The sequence below is a fragment of the Lactuca sativa genome, chromosome 9 (assembly GCF_002870075.4).
Source record: "Lactuca sativa cultivar Salinas chromosome 9, Lsat_Salinas_v11, whole genome shotgun sequence".
Lineage (NCBI taxonomy): Eukaryota > Viridiplantae > Streptophyta > Magnoliopsida > Asterales > Asteraceae > Lactuca > Lactuca sativa.
Window position 1 is genome coordinate 115,187,349 of NC_056631.2, and position 16,768 is coordinate 115,204,116.

Here is a 16,768-nt window from a genome sequence, read left to right on the forward strand (position 1 = left end):
TGAAGGTAACTTCCTCAACGTTCGGTTCAAGGTACTTCGGGGATCTGCCAAAGCCGAACATGCTATTTCCCTTGCAGATCTTCCCAACCTTAATCCCCATGATTGGATTATCTTGCACAACATCCTCCTCACCAACGAAGCTGAATACGGTCCGATCATCGACCATTTCAAGAGGATGCTCGTGTGCTACATCATGGAAGTTGCACAGATGGATCAGGAGATTGCGAGCGTATTTAAGAAGAAACCTACAATATCTCGTGTTGGCTCTGCCAGTGATCTCAATCTGATGCAGATGGGTAAGATTGACCCGAAGAGGAACTCGGTCATGTTTACCAGGAACGAAGGACAGAAATGTCTTTTCGCCTTGGCTGACAAACACCTCTACACCACTGCCTGTTTAGAGCACATTTTGGGGATCATCCACAGATACATGCAGAACACAGTGGATGATGTCAAGTACTTTGATGACATGATTCAATGGTACATTCGGTTTAGACATACTATCCTGGCACTAATGTCTGTTTGATACTACGAAGAAAGTTCTTGCTGCTGGCCCAAGCAAGAAGAAGAAATAGTCTCGCTCCAATTTGACGCATAGGGGGAGATTGTTGGGTCGTGTTTTGTATAAAGTGGTGCGTCTATTGGGCTCGTTAGCTAGTCCATTTTGTATCTCCGGTATGGGCCTGTTCATCCGTGAGTTTAGTAGGGTTTAGTATAAATAAAGGTGCTTGCATGCATCTTAGAAGTTAACGATAGAATAGAACAATAAGAGATTTATTTCAGCAAGTTTATTGTTATCGTTCTTGTAACCCTAAATCCTCTACAACGGAAGTTCTTAATCGAGCTCTGCTGAGGATTGTTTGATCTAATCATTCGACATTTTTTGATCCACACTTGTGTTATTTATTATTTTTGTGTTCATCGCAATACCTGTTACAATGATCTATTCGATCTTCAAGTTTGTTTTATAACATATCAGGAAGGTTTGTGTCCTATCCTACCCGTTCGGCTAACGACCCTCCATTAGTCAAGAGTGTGGTGGGTAAGAGTGGATACCCATTCAATCGCCATTTTATAGGCAATTTCCTTAAACACCCCTTATAGACCAGCTTCGTGAATGAGGCCTACTAACGGTAAGACTGACTTTTACTCATACATATATATAATGTTAGACTTTTAATGTTATATAAGGTATAGGGTGTATTTTACACTTTTAAAACACTAGGTGGTCAAATTTTACGATTACACTTTTAATTCAATTAAATTGTAAACCAAAACTTTTATGGATTTATTAAACCTCTTTTAATTATACACCTTAATTAATTAATAAAACTATAAGGGTGTGATTTGAACTTTCCAAAACATTACTAGGGTTTTAGAATTTAACATTCCTAAATTAAACTCTTAATCAACTTTTAAATTCCAAAACTTGAGGGCAAGTTTTGAAACATTTCAAAACATTCAGGTTTAGAATTTAAATATACATCAAAATTAAACTTTTAATCAAAATTTAAATTCCAAAACTTGAGGGCAAGTTTTGAAACCTTTTCAAAACATTAGGGATCAAATAACAAATAATCTAAATTAACATTTAATCACATAATTATCCATATTTGATTTATTTAATAATTTCTTGCAAAACAATTTACCAATTTAATCAAAATAATTAATCAATTATCACATAAGGAAATAAATATTTTATTAATTGATAAATATCTTCAATTAGATCAAGAATATACTCATATATACAATAAAATCAGATTTATATTCATCTAATAAGATAAACGCAAGTATCTCACAGATAAACAGCAAGAAATCCCGATATTTGCTCTTTCTGACGCTTGGACTCGCCGAGTACCCCAATGGACTCACCGAGTCGAGCCTACTCGCCGAGTCCACTATGGGACTCGCCGAGTCCATCAGACAGATTCACAAAAATCGAAATTTTCAACTTGAACAAACATACAAAGCATCAATACAATAGAAACCAATCAAGTCTCTAATACCACTGATGGGTTTTGGTCATAAGAACATCCTATGTGCTCATACAAACCCTAATGCTTGGATCTAGGTTTCTCTATTGTACATGCAAGTTATCCAAGACTATAAACCCTAATTCTAGTTTTCAAGTAATCATATTAACATAAGAATGGGTTTAAGATATTACCTTGGTTGTTATGTAGCAATAACAATCCAATTCCTCCTTGTATTGACTTTAGAAAGCTTATAGTCACAAATGTCACTCCTCTAATGGTTCACAAACACCAATAGCAAGAGGATGAAGAGGAGAGAGGATGTAGGCTGCCCTAAAACGTGTGAAACCCTAGAAGGATGCTTAGCCACGTTTTTGGGTTATAAGGGATCTTCATATATAGGAGGCAATTAGGGTTATCTAGCAAGGAAACCCTAAATTGGATGCTTAAGCCTTAAGCAACCCATAAATTCCTTTCCTTAAGGCCTTGGACGATTTCCTCATGGGCTTTCCCATAGAATTCGTCCGCTCCTTAATATAAGGCAATCCATGGCCCAAATTGCAATTATCTTATAATTACAATTCTAGTCCCTTAAGTTTAATTAATCTCTTTTAGTCACCAAATTAATTCTTGACTAATATTAATTAAACAATATGATTTATCCTTTAATATATTATTCTCATAATATATTAATAAATCATATTAATCCTTTCTCTCCATAATTCATCCTATCAAGTTGTTTTGGTGAAGGCAACCCAAAAGGACCATGCACCATCGGGTCAAGTACATACCAAAATAGTTATGGACTTAGACACTATTCCAACAAAATTATCAAATCCTTAATCCAAACATAGCACCCGAAGATGGGGAAGAGTAGAACAATCTCTTTCCTTAACAAGGCATGCCCTTTGTCTTTGTTCAACTATGAAATCTCTGGAAAGAAGGTCAATAATCTCCTCCGTAGTAGAATTGTTACTTATATTAGTAGTAAGGCCTCGGACAACATTAGCATAGGATTTCACGTTGACTCTGTGAGGGAATGTTGTGGGGAGTCCAGTAGATTAGGAGGCACGATTATTATTGTTCAGGGATCGAGGGAGGGAAGCAAAAAGTTTATATGAACCAAACCAAGCTTCATGAAGCTGTTTGATCAAAGAGTCACAAGTACCAACATTTGTAAATCTAATGAAACCAAATCTTTTCCCTACTTTTGATAATCTGTTAGCGATAAACACCCCTACTATTTTACCCAGCTGAATACAGGCTCGACCACATACCCTCTTGATATCTCCGACTTATACAGAGACCGGAAAATTAGTGATGAAGAGTGATGTTATGTCAGACCTTACGTGACTAGTTAATGGTTCGCGGCTGCTGTGTTGATCTCGATGACTACCATGCATGTTCGTTTTCCTGTTCCGATGACCTACAGTCGTCCAATCGTTGGTGCCCATCTTAAAGTGATCTTGATTTCACCGGTGTTTGATCCCGCCGGTGACGCTAATTTGAAAGTCCGAAATCGCCGGATCTTGCATTTACGATAATGAAAATATAATATTTATAGGGTTATGATCTTAGGATCCTTTTCCGTTTGGGCGTCTCCGGTCTCCGGTCTCGGATCTTCTCTGGGTGCTTGGGTGCTCCGTGCTCATCGAATAACTTGTCTCACGATCCGTCGTCCCCCTTCACTAACCCTAACACCTCCATCTCTATTTCTCGTTCAAGGCTTAGAACTCAAGCAAATCTTTATCTTTTTGTACAGGTCCGTTGAAGCTCATGCGCATCTCTATATTTCTATGTTTTTTTGTTCCTTCTTCTCCATCCCTAACTCGTGATTTTCTATGCTTTCACGGTTGCTCTCTTAGTTGCTGTCTTAGGACACGATTTGTTCCCACCATTTCTGGTTCCCCAGCTTATTAAAAGTTATTTTGTTTTCAGCATTGATAATCATAGTTGCTTTTTTATGTACAGTATTCACATATTTGCTTCAATTGTTATTCACAGATTTACTTCAATTGTTGAAATCTTCTCATATCTAGTTGAGAATTTCTTATGTTTGCTTAATAAAATCCATTATTTTCATCCAATTTTGGGGTTTTAAGCTGCATGATTACAATTTTGAGTTCATTATAAACTTGGATTTTCGTTGTTATAAGGAGAAGAAGGAACAAATGAATTGACAATGTTAAATGCCAATGAGACAATTATACCCTTCTGTTGAAACTCCTCAGGTAGCTTCAAAACCATCTCTTCATTGCAATTATTTTGAGATAATCCATCATTAAACATACAGAAAACAAACACTTTAGCATTTTCAATATCTTTAATCTTGCAAAATCCATGAACCAGTGCCTTGTAAGTAAACAAATCAGGCTTTAATCCTGCATACAACCTTGCAATAAGCATTAATCAGCGTGTTAAAAGTGATTTTATCATGAACAACCTTTTTCTCAGTCATTTCATTCAACAATTTGTTTGCATCCTTTATTCTTCCATCTTCACATAATTTAGTTTCTTCCATACCATGTATCATATCTGAACATGATTCAGATTTTTCATAATTATTGCTTCTGTGTCTTCTAATGTAGCTTGTTGTGAGCTATTGCTGACACCATCAACTTCTTGACCCGATTCCACATTGTTGTCACTTTGGATGCTCTCACTTTCTTCTGCATCATCATAATCACTCGATTAATTCTCAATTATTTCCACATCACAAACATCATAAAACTTCTTTTTGTGTCTTCTTCCATGTGGCTTTCAGTGTCACTTTCCTCTTTTACTTCTTTTTCTTCCTCAACCAATTTCTCACTTGCTTCATCATCACTATTTGATTCATGAATCTCTGCAATTACTACTTCCTCAGTGTTCAAGAACTTCCTGCTTTGTATTTTCCAATAACCCCAATGCTTCATTGAATCTCTTCTCATAACCATTTTCATCATAATCATGGGATGTTTTCTTTTCATTTTCCACCTTCTGATACAAAGCTAAGTTGTTGGTTTCTTCAGCAAGTTTATTAGAATTACTGGGTCCCACCTCATCTTTATTCTCCTTTGACTCTATGTGCATGTCATCTTTGATTCTCTCCTTATTTTCACAAGTTTCAAGTACAAAAAAACATTTGGTCCCTGTCTATCTCTTCAGAAGACCTTGTTGGATGTTCTACAACTTTTGTTTCACCTATAACTTCTTTAGCATCACAAACATTTTATCATCTTCCAATTCATGAGAAGATCTTATTGGTATCTCACAGTTCTTATGATTCCTTCCCACATTCAAAGAAACTTCTGAAGCACTTACATTTTCCATTCTAGCTTTAAAGATTTCTTTAATCTAATTGTCATTTTCTTTCTGTTCTTCACATGTGCTTATCCATAATGATTAACCTTTTTGTTATCCTCTATTGAGTTGCCAATTTTTTCATGGAATATCCCCCTCAGGTCTGTGTTTAGCTTTGCAATCCTACTTGTATCACGTGCACATCCATTGACATATGAAACATCTTTTCGATGCCCATTAAAAATAAGGGAAGGTAGACACATATACAGTTGAAATCAGCTTACGATTACATCTTTAGTCCCTATGCTATAACAATATTTTCAGATTTGATCCAAAAAAGGAAAAAAAAAGATTCGTTGTTGAACCAGATCCAAAATATCACTGTAGGATAGGGACAAAAATGTAATTTACTTGATAATCTAATCAATGGTTGAAATTTGAAAATACTGCACAATTGAGACGAACTTACTGCAACATGAAAGCTATTTATTTGTTCTTTGTTCATAATATCACCAGAACTTCATTTAAATCTTTTTGGTGTTTGGTTTGGTTGAAATATGAAAGAATTGATATTTTGTCACTTGTTTTGTTTGACAGAAATGGAATGGAATTCAGTTCCATTCCTTTGTATATTTCTGTTTTAAAATGAATATAAATGATAAATGGCAAAACTACTCATTTTTGTAGAGCACAAAATGGAATTCAGGTTTTAAATATTATAAACAATGATAATTACCCTTTGAAAAAATATGTATTCTTAACAAGGAGAATACCTTGGGACTTAAAATGAAATGTTGGAATTAAAAAGGATTTTGTGAATGCCAACTGAATTCAATTCCATAGTCTTTTACAGCTAAACAATGGAATGGAATTCCAAATCCTATGGACTCCAACAAACCAAACACCAAAAAGATTTAATTGGGTTATTTTTGTTGGTTGTTTCTGTTTTTGTAGATTCTTGGAACAGGGTTGATTTCTAGGACAGAGTTTACAGATAAAATCACCAGAATGGGATAAGATTCCAATCATTAAACTTAAAGAAAAATCCAAATTTAAAGATATATAGAAACTGAATTATGAATAGTAAAGATTCATTTGGTCTCTGGTTATCTTTCTTCAAAGATTCATTTACATCATTTTCAATCTCTGATACTCTGTGTTGCATTCCATTCAGACTCCTATGTCTATTTTGATTAGAGAAAATGAGACCGGATTAAAATCAATATTGCTAAATATGACAATATATGTTATATTGTTGCTAGGAAACTTGATATTGTCTACTCGCAAGTTGATCATGAAAGTTCATTGATTGAAAAAGTTCAATTCCAAAAGTTGAAAATTCAAGAACATACAGAAATACAGAGGAATAAAATAAAGAAATCTATTAGATTTTGCCTGTAATTAGCATGGATTGAATTTGTTATTAGCATTGGATTCTGAACTCAAATTACGATCTTTTTTCTTGGCACAATTAGATTGAATTAAGCCGACAATTGAAGACCTAGTCGTCTTGTACTAAATTTTTTTTTAACATTTTCACAAAATCTCGTTAATTTGCCAATCTACTACTGTTAATCTAAAATGGATTGCATATTTTTTATTTAAAAATATTATATTTGCCTTATTATATTAGTTAAATGAAATATTTGATTTATTTTAATAAAATGCTATCATTCGATATGAAGCATGGGCAGTTGGTATTAGTGTGCTATTATAGAATTAATATTCAATTATACATAATTATAACTATTAATTTATTTTTTTAAATAAATATTGATCATATTAGTTAATGCTATTTTTTTTCATAGAAGCATCCAAAGCCACAAGTCCACAACTAACCCTTGTTTTGTAAGGTTCATTTTGATTATTATGTTTTATTTATCAAGTAGTATTTTGTTTTATAAGGTCCATTAACAGTGAAAAATGGAAAATAGAAGGGAAAGTCTATACAAAATAATGAGTGAAAAATGGAAAATAGAAGGGAAAGTCTATACAAAATAATGAGAACAGAGGAAAACAACTTTATCCAAGTTCACATGGGAGTGAACCCTATTCCCAAAAATGGTTTAAGGAAGTAAGTTTATTTTTAGTATTATTTAAGGATTTATTAACAGTTATATGAAAACTTAATAATAGTTTTTTTTTCTAACTCTATATAGAGAAAAGCAACCCGAAAGGTGAATTATATTGAGGGTTGGAAGAAGAGTCACTATAAAGAAGGTCGTGGATGGTGCAACATGCGAGCACAACAAGATTGGGTAAGTAAAAAGTTTCTATATTATTATGGTATTAAAAGTGGATTACCTATATTGCTTATATTGCTATTTAAAACAGATTAAATATATCGAAAGTAGATTGCTATGATAGGTATGATGAAATTTTAGACTTATTGTTCTTATTAATTATAGTTGGACAGGTTGGTTGTCTTCTTTATAGTCGTTATGCTGCCGATTTTTAGTTAAAAAAAACTAATGTATGTTTATTGTTTTTTTGTTGTAGGTTAAAATTGAAAATGAGTATAAGAAAATGTTGGACGAGGTTGGTGGTGATGAATCGAAAGTCAAACAGCTAGAATGCTTGGCTCGTGTACTTGGAGAAAGGAGAGGTCATACACGGGGTGTTGGTCGAAAAGTGAAAAATGTAGCACCTTATAATATCCCGACTCCTTCAACAAATAATGTAGACCTCAATGCATTTGCTCTTCAGTTGAATCAACAATTGAGTCAACGGTTTAATCAACAAATGTTCATGTCTCAAAATCCAAACACCCAACCTCCACCGCCGGTTCAATTCAATATTGATCTCTCATAGGTACAACTTCCGAATAGACAAGTGATATATAATGATGATGCTCAAAGTGATGATGCTCAAAGTGATGATGATCAAAGTACCGATTGGCAAACTTCTAGTGGATCAGATTAAATTAGGTAGTATTTGTAATTCTATGAAACTTTTATACATTTTAAATGAATGTTTTGGTAAATGTTTTGAGATTGTGTTATATTTTAAAGTTCTAAGATTATATTGTATTTTAATATTTTTCAATTAAATTTACCGATTTAGCTATTTTGTAAATTTACTGTTTTAAGAATTTGGGAAATTATAGTGGTTAAAAGATGCTATATAGACATACCTATAGAGACGACATGACCATACCTATAGAGACAACATGTCATCTCTACAGATACCTATAGAGACGACATGTCGTCTCTACAGATGCATCAGTCACGACGAAACACCGTTGCTAGAGGGTGACTACTGCCCACTCTGTATCCATCCATGGAGACGACTAATTGTGTCTATCGCTGTATCTATGGAGACGACATGGTGTCTCCATAGGTTTATCTATGGAGGCGCCAAGTCGTCTCTATAGATGTACTTGTGGAGACGACAAGTTGCTTTTATAGATTAATCTATAGAGATGACATGTCGTCCCTATAGCTTTACCAAAGGAGACCAGCAACTTATAGTGACGAATCAAAATAGGGCGACATATCGTCACCAAAGGCTACCAATCGTGATGAGTTTTTTAGTGATGACAATACAGATCTATTGCGATGGGGCTATAGAGACGAAAGATATAGGGACGACATATCGCCCCAAACACCTATAGGGACGACTTTTTAAACCTATAGAGACGACAATTGTCGTCCCTATAGGTCTCGTTTGTTGTAGTGTGGATTATTATAACAAAGTTGAAGTGATTTGCATCTTTAAAGGGCCTTTTCTTTTGTCTCATATTAGACTCAAAATAAGTTCGGAACATCCTTGAAGAAACATACTTACTACCTAGGATAAAATGAAAGTAAGCATCAGCTAAGAACAGTGATGTAAAACTCGCCAAGTTGGCCAATTACTCCTCCGAGTACTCGCTACTCAGCCCCTTACCGAGGCGAGTTACAGAATCCCGAGTACTCCCCAATCGACTCCTTACCGAACTGAGCAATGTTGTAAAACTCGGTCAACTCGGTGATTAATATGTATAATATACTTAATGATTTATTATTTAAGGCACACACATGTGATTATATATATATATATATATATATATATATATATATATATATATATATATATATATATATATATATATATATATATATATATATATATATATCTTAAATTTTCCGTAATTATTCATGAAGTGTGACCGTTATGTGTTTTTCTGTTTTTGTGTATTCACATGTATCTAATATTTGTTAAATATTTCAATCAACTTATGATTTTAGCTTATGATTTTGACTTATATAATTTCCCTAAAAATATTTCTACATGAATTACCGAATCCGAGTACTCCCCGAATACTCGCAAGTACTCGCTACTCGGTTGTCGGTCAGGTACCGAGTAACGAGTTCTACAACCTTGGCTAAGAATATAATTGGGTGTTCATTGTTGACTAAAAACAAAATAGAGAGGGACATTACTTTGAGCGAAAAACACCAAGAGTGTTATGGACGGTTAAGGAAACCAAAAATAGATAATAGATTTATCATTTGCGACAAAAAAAAAAAAAAAAAAAAAAAAAAAAAAAAAAAAAAAAAAAAAAAAAAAAAGGGTTTTACAGTCAATGAAGAAAATGAAAATAGAGGTTACCATCGACAACAAAAATAAGAAATGAAAATGTTACTATAAAAGAAGAAAACAAAAAAGGGAATGTGTTGATAATCATAAGAGAAAATAAAAAATGTGATATCATTTTCCACCAAAGAATATTTATTACTCCAGAATCCAAAAATTTATAGACTAAATAAAATTTGATAACAATAACAAACAACAAATGTTAGGCTAATAAATGAGATATATTAGTTAAAAATTATGTAACAAGTAAATTTGAATTCTTGGTTAATTAAATGTATTACATCAAAGTATATTATGAATAATATATGATTTTTTGAGTTATTATTATAGCTATGGATGTAACAAGTGGATCCACATGTAAGTAGTGAATATGGAAATCGTTTAAGATGATTCCAGGTTCTCATTTCATGATGTCAAGTGGGTCCAAGTGTACATAGTGAATATTGAAATTGTTACATGTTTAGAGGTTTTCATTTAGTGTAGAAGTTAGTTAGGTGGTGTAGTAGTGTTGAAATTATAGACATTAAGACTAAGTAAGTAATATGACACTCTATTCTAAGAGAAAAGTGTAAAAATCATTAATCGATCAAATAAATCACCGTCTTTTTCAAATCAAATATTTTAAATCATTATAATTCGACAACATATCTTTATTAACATATTATACAGGAAGGTCACATCAAATAATAACTAAATATAAGTCAAGGTTGTAATATAACATTTAGAACACAAGAGCAATAAATGAATGAATAATTAAGAACAAGTGTTTAAAGAAATCTTTGTATTCGTACATGTTGAAACTAAAGAAATATTGTGTAACAATTTGTTGTGGGTAGAAATTTTTACTTATCATTTTTATATCTTGAACGGGAACTAATACCCCAGACAACCCCAAGATCCTGAATTTAATCATTGTCTTAGTCTCCCATTGTATTTCTTGTAATATCTTGTGCAAGAACTTAAGGATTAATGAAAAAGGAATATAACAAGTGAACTACACTTGTTCTATAACTCATGACAATTGAAACCTCTCGGGAAATTCGGGTCAAGAAAAGATAAAGGAGAATCCCAAAAATATCGGAATTTTATTTATTCTTATTATGTAAAAAAGACTAGCTGATCAATGCCCACAAAGACACTTCCACTAGTTTTTTTTTTTTTTTTTTTTTTTTATGATTCTTTGACACATGAGTTCATTCACATTATTTTTAAAACCAACATGAACTTCTAATTTAGTTTCAATTTGATACATGTTCTAAGGTAACTAAGTTCATCACCTCCCGAGGTTTTATATCAAAGGTCCAAAAGGATTAAAGGCATTCCTTGTACATTACTATGTTCATACATTGATTTTTACTGATTAATTATTGTTTGATCGGTTAGAAATTTTTTGCATATTAATTTTATTGTTAATATGTCTTCATATCACCTTATCAAGATATTGTGTGGTATCTTGATATCCTTTTGAGTATCTTCAAACTCTATTACGTAAAATAACTCATTAATCACTTTAGCACTATTTTTGTCCCAAATATTTCAAATAGACTTGCTTACACTTTAAAACAAATCAACTTCATAAAACACTTTTCTGAATATTACTGCTTCTTCCTAGGATCTTGAACACTATCAAAATCTTTGACATATTTTTAGATTTTTTCGTATCCTATTTCGAACATCACACCACACTTACTAATTTTGTTACAAAATTAGTTTGTTAATTTTTTTTTATCAAAACAATTTGGCTCCATTTGTCGGACAAGTGGTGTTGTTATTTTTCTCTTTGAAGTTATTCGAAAACTTTTTTCAGATTTTCAATCACTTACATAGTTTTATACCAAAAATGTCTTCTTTACAAAAATCCACTTCTAGCGCTATTCCATCCATTTCAGCTGGTTAGAGTCTTCCCCCACCACAATCACTTCATAATGAAGGAGAATTGATATCCCTAGAAGAATGGTTCCTACATCCTCGCCAATACAGTACTCAGGAAGTGCAACCCAAGAAATACCTTATGGTCTCGAACAATGAGATCGTATCCATTATGACTAGGATGGACCGGCACATAAATGTGGTAACTATGCCAACTCCATCATATGGAAGAACTAGGCTCGAGCTTGAGAAGAACTGTGGTAACTACGCCAACTCCATCCTCAATCTTACAACTCAGGATCTTGAATTTCGAGAGCAGTGTATCCTCAGAACACCAAACCAGAGACTTCATATGAAGGGAGTTTCCCATCTTCATAGATGGAGAAACTCCAAGTATGGGAGGTCATGTCTCCTAAAATCTTGGCAGGATATTCAACATCCTGCCTAATGTCCAAGATCCTAGGATAAGTCCAATCATGGAAATGGAACTCAAGCAACTAAGAGATATGATCTCAAGTCTACCAAGTGTCATTAAACCAATACCAAATGTTTCAGCTGTTAGCCATAGGGTTTCAATATTTGCACCCCCCATATGCGACGTTGAAGTTCCAAAGAGGTTTCAGTTAGAAAACTTGAAGATCTATGATGGAATCACGAATCTTGAGGAATGTGATGCCCATTATAGAGAACACATAGAGATATTTCCAATTATGCAACATCTCAATGAAGCTTTCCTATGTAAGGGTTTTGGTTCAACACTTATAGGATCAACACTAAAGTGGTTCTAAATGTTCCCCTTATTCTATGACTTCTTTCACACATTTTGTTAGTTTGTTCAATAATCAATTTTCTTGAAGTAGGACTTTTGAAAAACTAAAAAATGATATTTATAGAGCAACTCAAGGCATAGAAATAGTTGTGGAAGCTTTCAAGATGATACAAAAGAAAGATTCTCCGTTTAGGAGGATCTTCTCATGAACCCATGCAAGTAAGTGGACGAAGTCAGAAATAGAACCTTGAGATTCATCAAGCTTGAAGAATACAGGAAGATCCAGAAGAAGACAAGCACATCCAATGATCATGCTAACACGAAGAATGAATCTTCCTCCCAAAAATCCTATAGAGCTAAACCTTACTCAAGATACGAGAACCATAGGGTGAGTGCTCTAGAGGATGAAGAGGAATAGGAAATTTATCTTGTGATATATGATTACTACTTTTTTGTTAATGCTTCATGTCTACTCTACGCGATACAGAATCTTGGGGACAAGGAAAAATGACCCAAGAAAAGTGAGAAGGCCCAAGGATGGAAAGACAAGGCCAAGTTTTGTGCTTATCACAAACACTTCAGATATCATACCGAAGACTTATCTTCTCCAAGAAAGAGATTAGCTATCTATTGAGAAAGGGACATTTAAAAGAACTCTTGGGAAGAAGAAATGACAAGATTGCAGAAAGATCCCAAGATCCTAAAATTCTGTCACAAAAATATCATCTCCTCCCTCAAATGCCAAGGTAATCAATTATATCTCTGGTGGATCTGACATTTGTTGAACCTTTTATTCTGCAGCCAAAATACATGCAAGAAGTTTCGATATGGAAAAGGAATATAGGCCAAGAAAGAATGCATTCTTGATCAACAAGAAGCAGATCTCTATTAATGAAGATGACAGGGAGAATATCCTTGATCCACACCATGATGGACTAGTTGTAACACTTTATAGGGCTAACCATTTTGTTCGATGAATATTATTAGATGATGGCATCTTTGTGAACATCATCCTATTATAAATACTCAATAAAATGAACATCCTAGAATCTAAGATAGTCTAAAGATCCTCAGTCTTAGTAGGATTCAGTGGCGGAACCAAGAACACCATTAGAGAGATCCAACTACCAATATAGATAGAATGAGTTAACTTTATCCAATGTTTTTGTGTTGTTGAAACTTTTCTATGCTATAACATTATCTTAGGCAGGCCATGGATCCATGACATGAAAAGACGTCCCTTCAAATTACCATAAATATGTGAAGATGCCAACACCATGGGGAATAGTCAAGATCAATAGTGACAACCAATAAGTTAAAAATTAGTATACCATTTCATTGAAAAACTCAATTACTCCTAGGAAAGCACAGAAGTTAAAGAATAAGGTATGAGATGTTTTGGAAGTCAAGGAAGTCTGGCTAGATTTTGAGGATCCTGACATCAGAGTGCTACTAGGTGCTGATCTTGACCAATATCTTGATAAAGATCTTACCAAATTCCTAAAAGACATAAATCAACCTTTTCATGGTAACAATGAAGATATGAATAGTATATTTAAGGATAGAATAAACGATAAACTTAATATTGATCCAAGTTTCAGGTCAATGCATCAAAAAATAAGAAAATTCGCACCTGAGAGGAACATGATCATCCAAGAATAGTTTGAAAGATTGCACAAGGCTAAGATGATCAAAAAAAGTAAAATTCCCAAGATATCTAGCCAATATTGTGTTAGTCGAAAGGAATAAAGGAAAGTGGAGAGTGCTTCATCCGGATTCTTACCTTCATGGATGCTTTAGCCAGATTTCAACAAATCCAAATGTCACCTTCATACTCGAAAGATATAGCCTTCATAACCCCAACATGTATATATTGTTATACAACAATGAATTAGGTTTAGAAAATTCAGGTGTGACATACCAAAGACCAGTAAACAATATGTTCAATTATCAACAAGGAAAAATAATGGAAGTATATATAGATGACATGGTGTAAAATCCAAGAAAGTCGAAAATCATCTACAACATCTTGAAGAATCATTAAACATCTTGGACCAATTCAACATTAAGATCAACCCTTCGAAATCCCATTTCAGTGTCAAAGCAACTAAATGCTTAGACTATATGGTAACAAAGAGAGGAATTGAAGCTATCCCAGAACAAATTAAGGCTAACATGAATTTATAATCCCCATCTTCTACCAAAGGTGTACAAAGATTGATAGATAGAGTTGTTGAAAGATCTAGTATGCTCAAGAATCATATTAAAGTGATATTGCTAATTAACATATGATACTAATGGGTCACACTAACAACAACTTGATCTAATTGATTGTTTATTAGAAATTGATTTTAATAAATATTCAATAAACTCTTATAATTAATTGAAAATTATTTATTTCTTGGAAATACTAATTTTCATTAGCAACTAACATAATATATATCATATGGTATGATTTATAAATTCATGTACATTATTTTGGACTAGAAAGACTCTTTTATCTTTTAGCTAAAAGTTAATATTTATATCTTATAAAGAGTTATAAGAATTTTATAAACTTCTCTTCTCGTTTATTTATTAAAAAAACAGATGAGCTAGTTTCTAGGAAACAAGACATGCTCTTTTGAATATAATAAGAGAAAGTAAGAATGGCTTAAAAGGCATGGGAGGCATGTAGGTTTTAGGATATGGAGTGCTTAAAGTGTTTAGAACCCTTGGGTAATGATTTAGCTTTATTAAGGCTTTCATACCTTCATTTTTACTTACCAAAACCGTAGCTCCCTCATAATCTTTCATATTCTCTCTTGAAAATATCTGTTAGAGGATTACTAGCTTGCATTTTGCTCTCTTTAAGTGATATTTTGATATGGACTTAAAGCTTAAGAGTTTTGATTAGCATCTACATCAAGTTGGCTTCATGTTGGTGTCTCAAAGGTTCCACATTCTTCATCAACTTCCAAGCCTCCCAAGAGGACCCAAAGAACAACAAAGGTTGTTGTTTCTTCATTCTTTCTTTGGTTGGTGTTTAAATCTTTCTATAACTTGCAAGATGATCCTTGGTGGGTATAAAATTTTTATGTTATGTTCTAAATTTAAAGTCTTTCGTTTGCCAATTTTTGTAGTTTTTGAAACTAATTTTGAAATAAAACACAACAACAGGACCCAAAGAATAACAAAGATTGTTACTTCTGCATCCTTTCTATGGTTAGTGTTTAAATATTTCTATACCTTGCAAGATGATCCTTGGTGGGTATAAAATGTTTATGTTATGTTCTAAATTTAAAGTCTTCCGTTTTGCCAATTTTTGTAGTTTTTGAAACTAATTTTGAACTAAAACCCAACAGTTGCATCCCTACATAGGTTTATATATTCTACATCTGAAGAATCAAACTGTTTAACGATGTCTTGGGAAGAAAAAAAAGTTTGAATGGACATCAAATCTTGTAAAGGCATTCAAAGAGATGAAGATATATCTATCTTCAGCTCTTTTTTGGCCAAGCCTGAATATGGAGCACCCTTGTTCATATACTTAGTGGTATCCAATAATACAACAAGCATAGTCTTGGTCAAGGAGCAAGATGGTACACAAAGTTCTAGATGTAATATAAGTAAGAGATACTTAGACTTTAAAACCAGATAATCACATCTTGAAAAAATAATATTGTCTCTTATTTGTACTTCAACTAAACTACATCATTATTTTGAAACTCATCATATATGTGTGAAAACTAACTATCCAATTAACAATGTGATGAGAAAATCTAAGATGTCAGGGAGAATGGCTAAGTGGTATGTATAAATATGTGCATATAACTTACAATATGAGCCAAGATCCACAATAAAATCACATTCATTAGCAGACAATGCGGCTGATTTGTTTTTTTTTTTTTGGACCTTCAACCCGAAGCCGAAAAGGAAGTTTAGTGGGTTTAAGATACAGAAGAATGAAATAAATGGGCCCTATTTAAAGATGGAGCTTCTAATTCTAAGGGACCATGTCTTGGAGTCGTACTAAAATCGCCACAAAAGGAAACTATACCCCACTCAATGAATTGTCATTTTCAAGCAACCAATAATGAGGCAGAATACGAGATCTAATCTTCAGTTTATAAATCTCCCAAGATCTAGGGATCAAAAAACTTCAGGTGCACGTTGATTCATTACTAGTTACAAACCAATTTAATGGAAAATATCCTATGAAAAATAAAAAGCTAGCTTCATATTTTAAGATAGCAAAAAACATGGCATCCATGTTCCAAGATTTTGACATAAAACAAGTACCTAGAGAGGATAACGC

General features: G+C 33.2%; 1 protein-coding gene across 1 annotated transcript; it reads left to right on the forward strand.

Moving 5' to 3' along the window:
* Positions 1 to 7,407: 7,407 nt before the first annotated feature.
* Positions 7,408 to 8,066, forward strand: LOC111913404 (uncharacterized). The gene is made up of 2 exons (XM_023909112.3): positions 7,408 to 7,513; positions 7,755 to 8,066. The coding sequence occupies exons 1-2, from the start codon at positions 7,493 to 7,495 to the stop codon at positions 8,064 to 8,066; spliced, it is 333 nt and encodes a 110-aa protein (XP_023764880.2). The 5' UTR covers positions 7,408 to 7,492.
* Positions 8,067 to 16,768: the final 8,702 nt, after the last annotated feature.

What these genes read in the sequence shown, in the direction of transcription:
- LOC111913404 (XM_023909112.3), top strand. Translation starts at nt 7,493, where the DNA reads ATGCGAGCACAACAAGATTGG. An exon ending in TGCGAGCACAACAAGATTGG is followed by an intron (nt 7,514 to 7,754) that starts GTAAGTAAAAAG and finishes TTTTTGTTGTAG; the next exon opens with GTTAAAATTGAAAATGAGTA.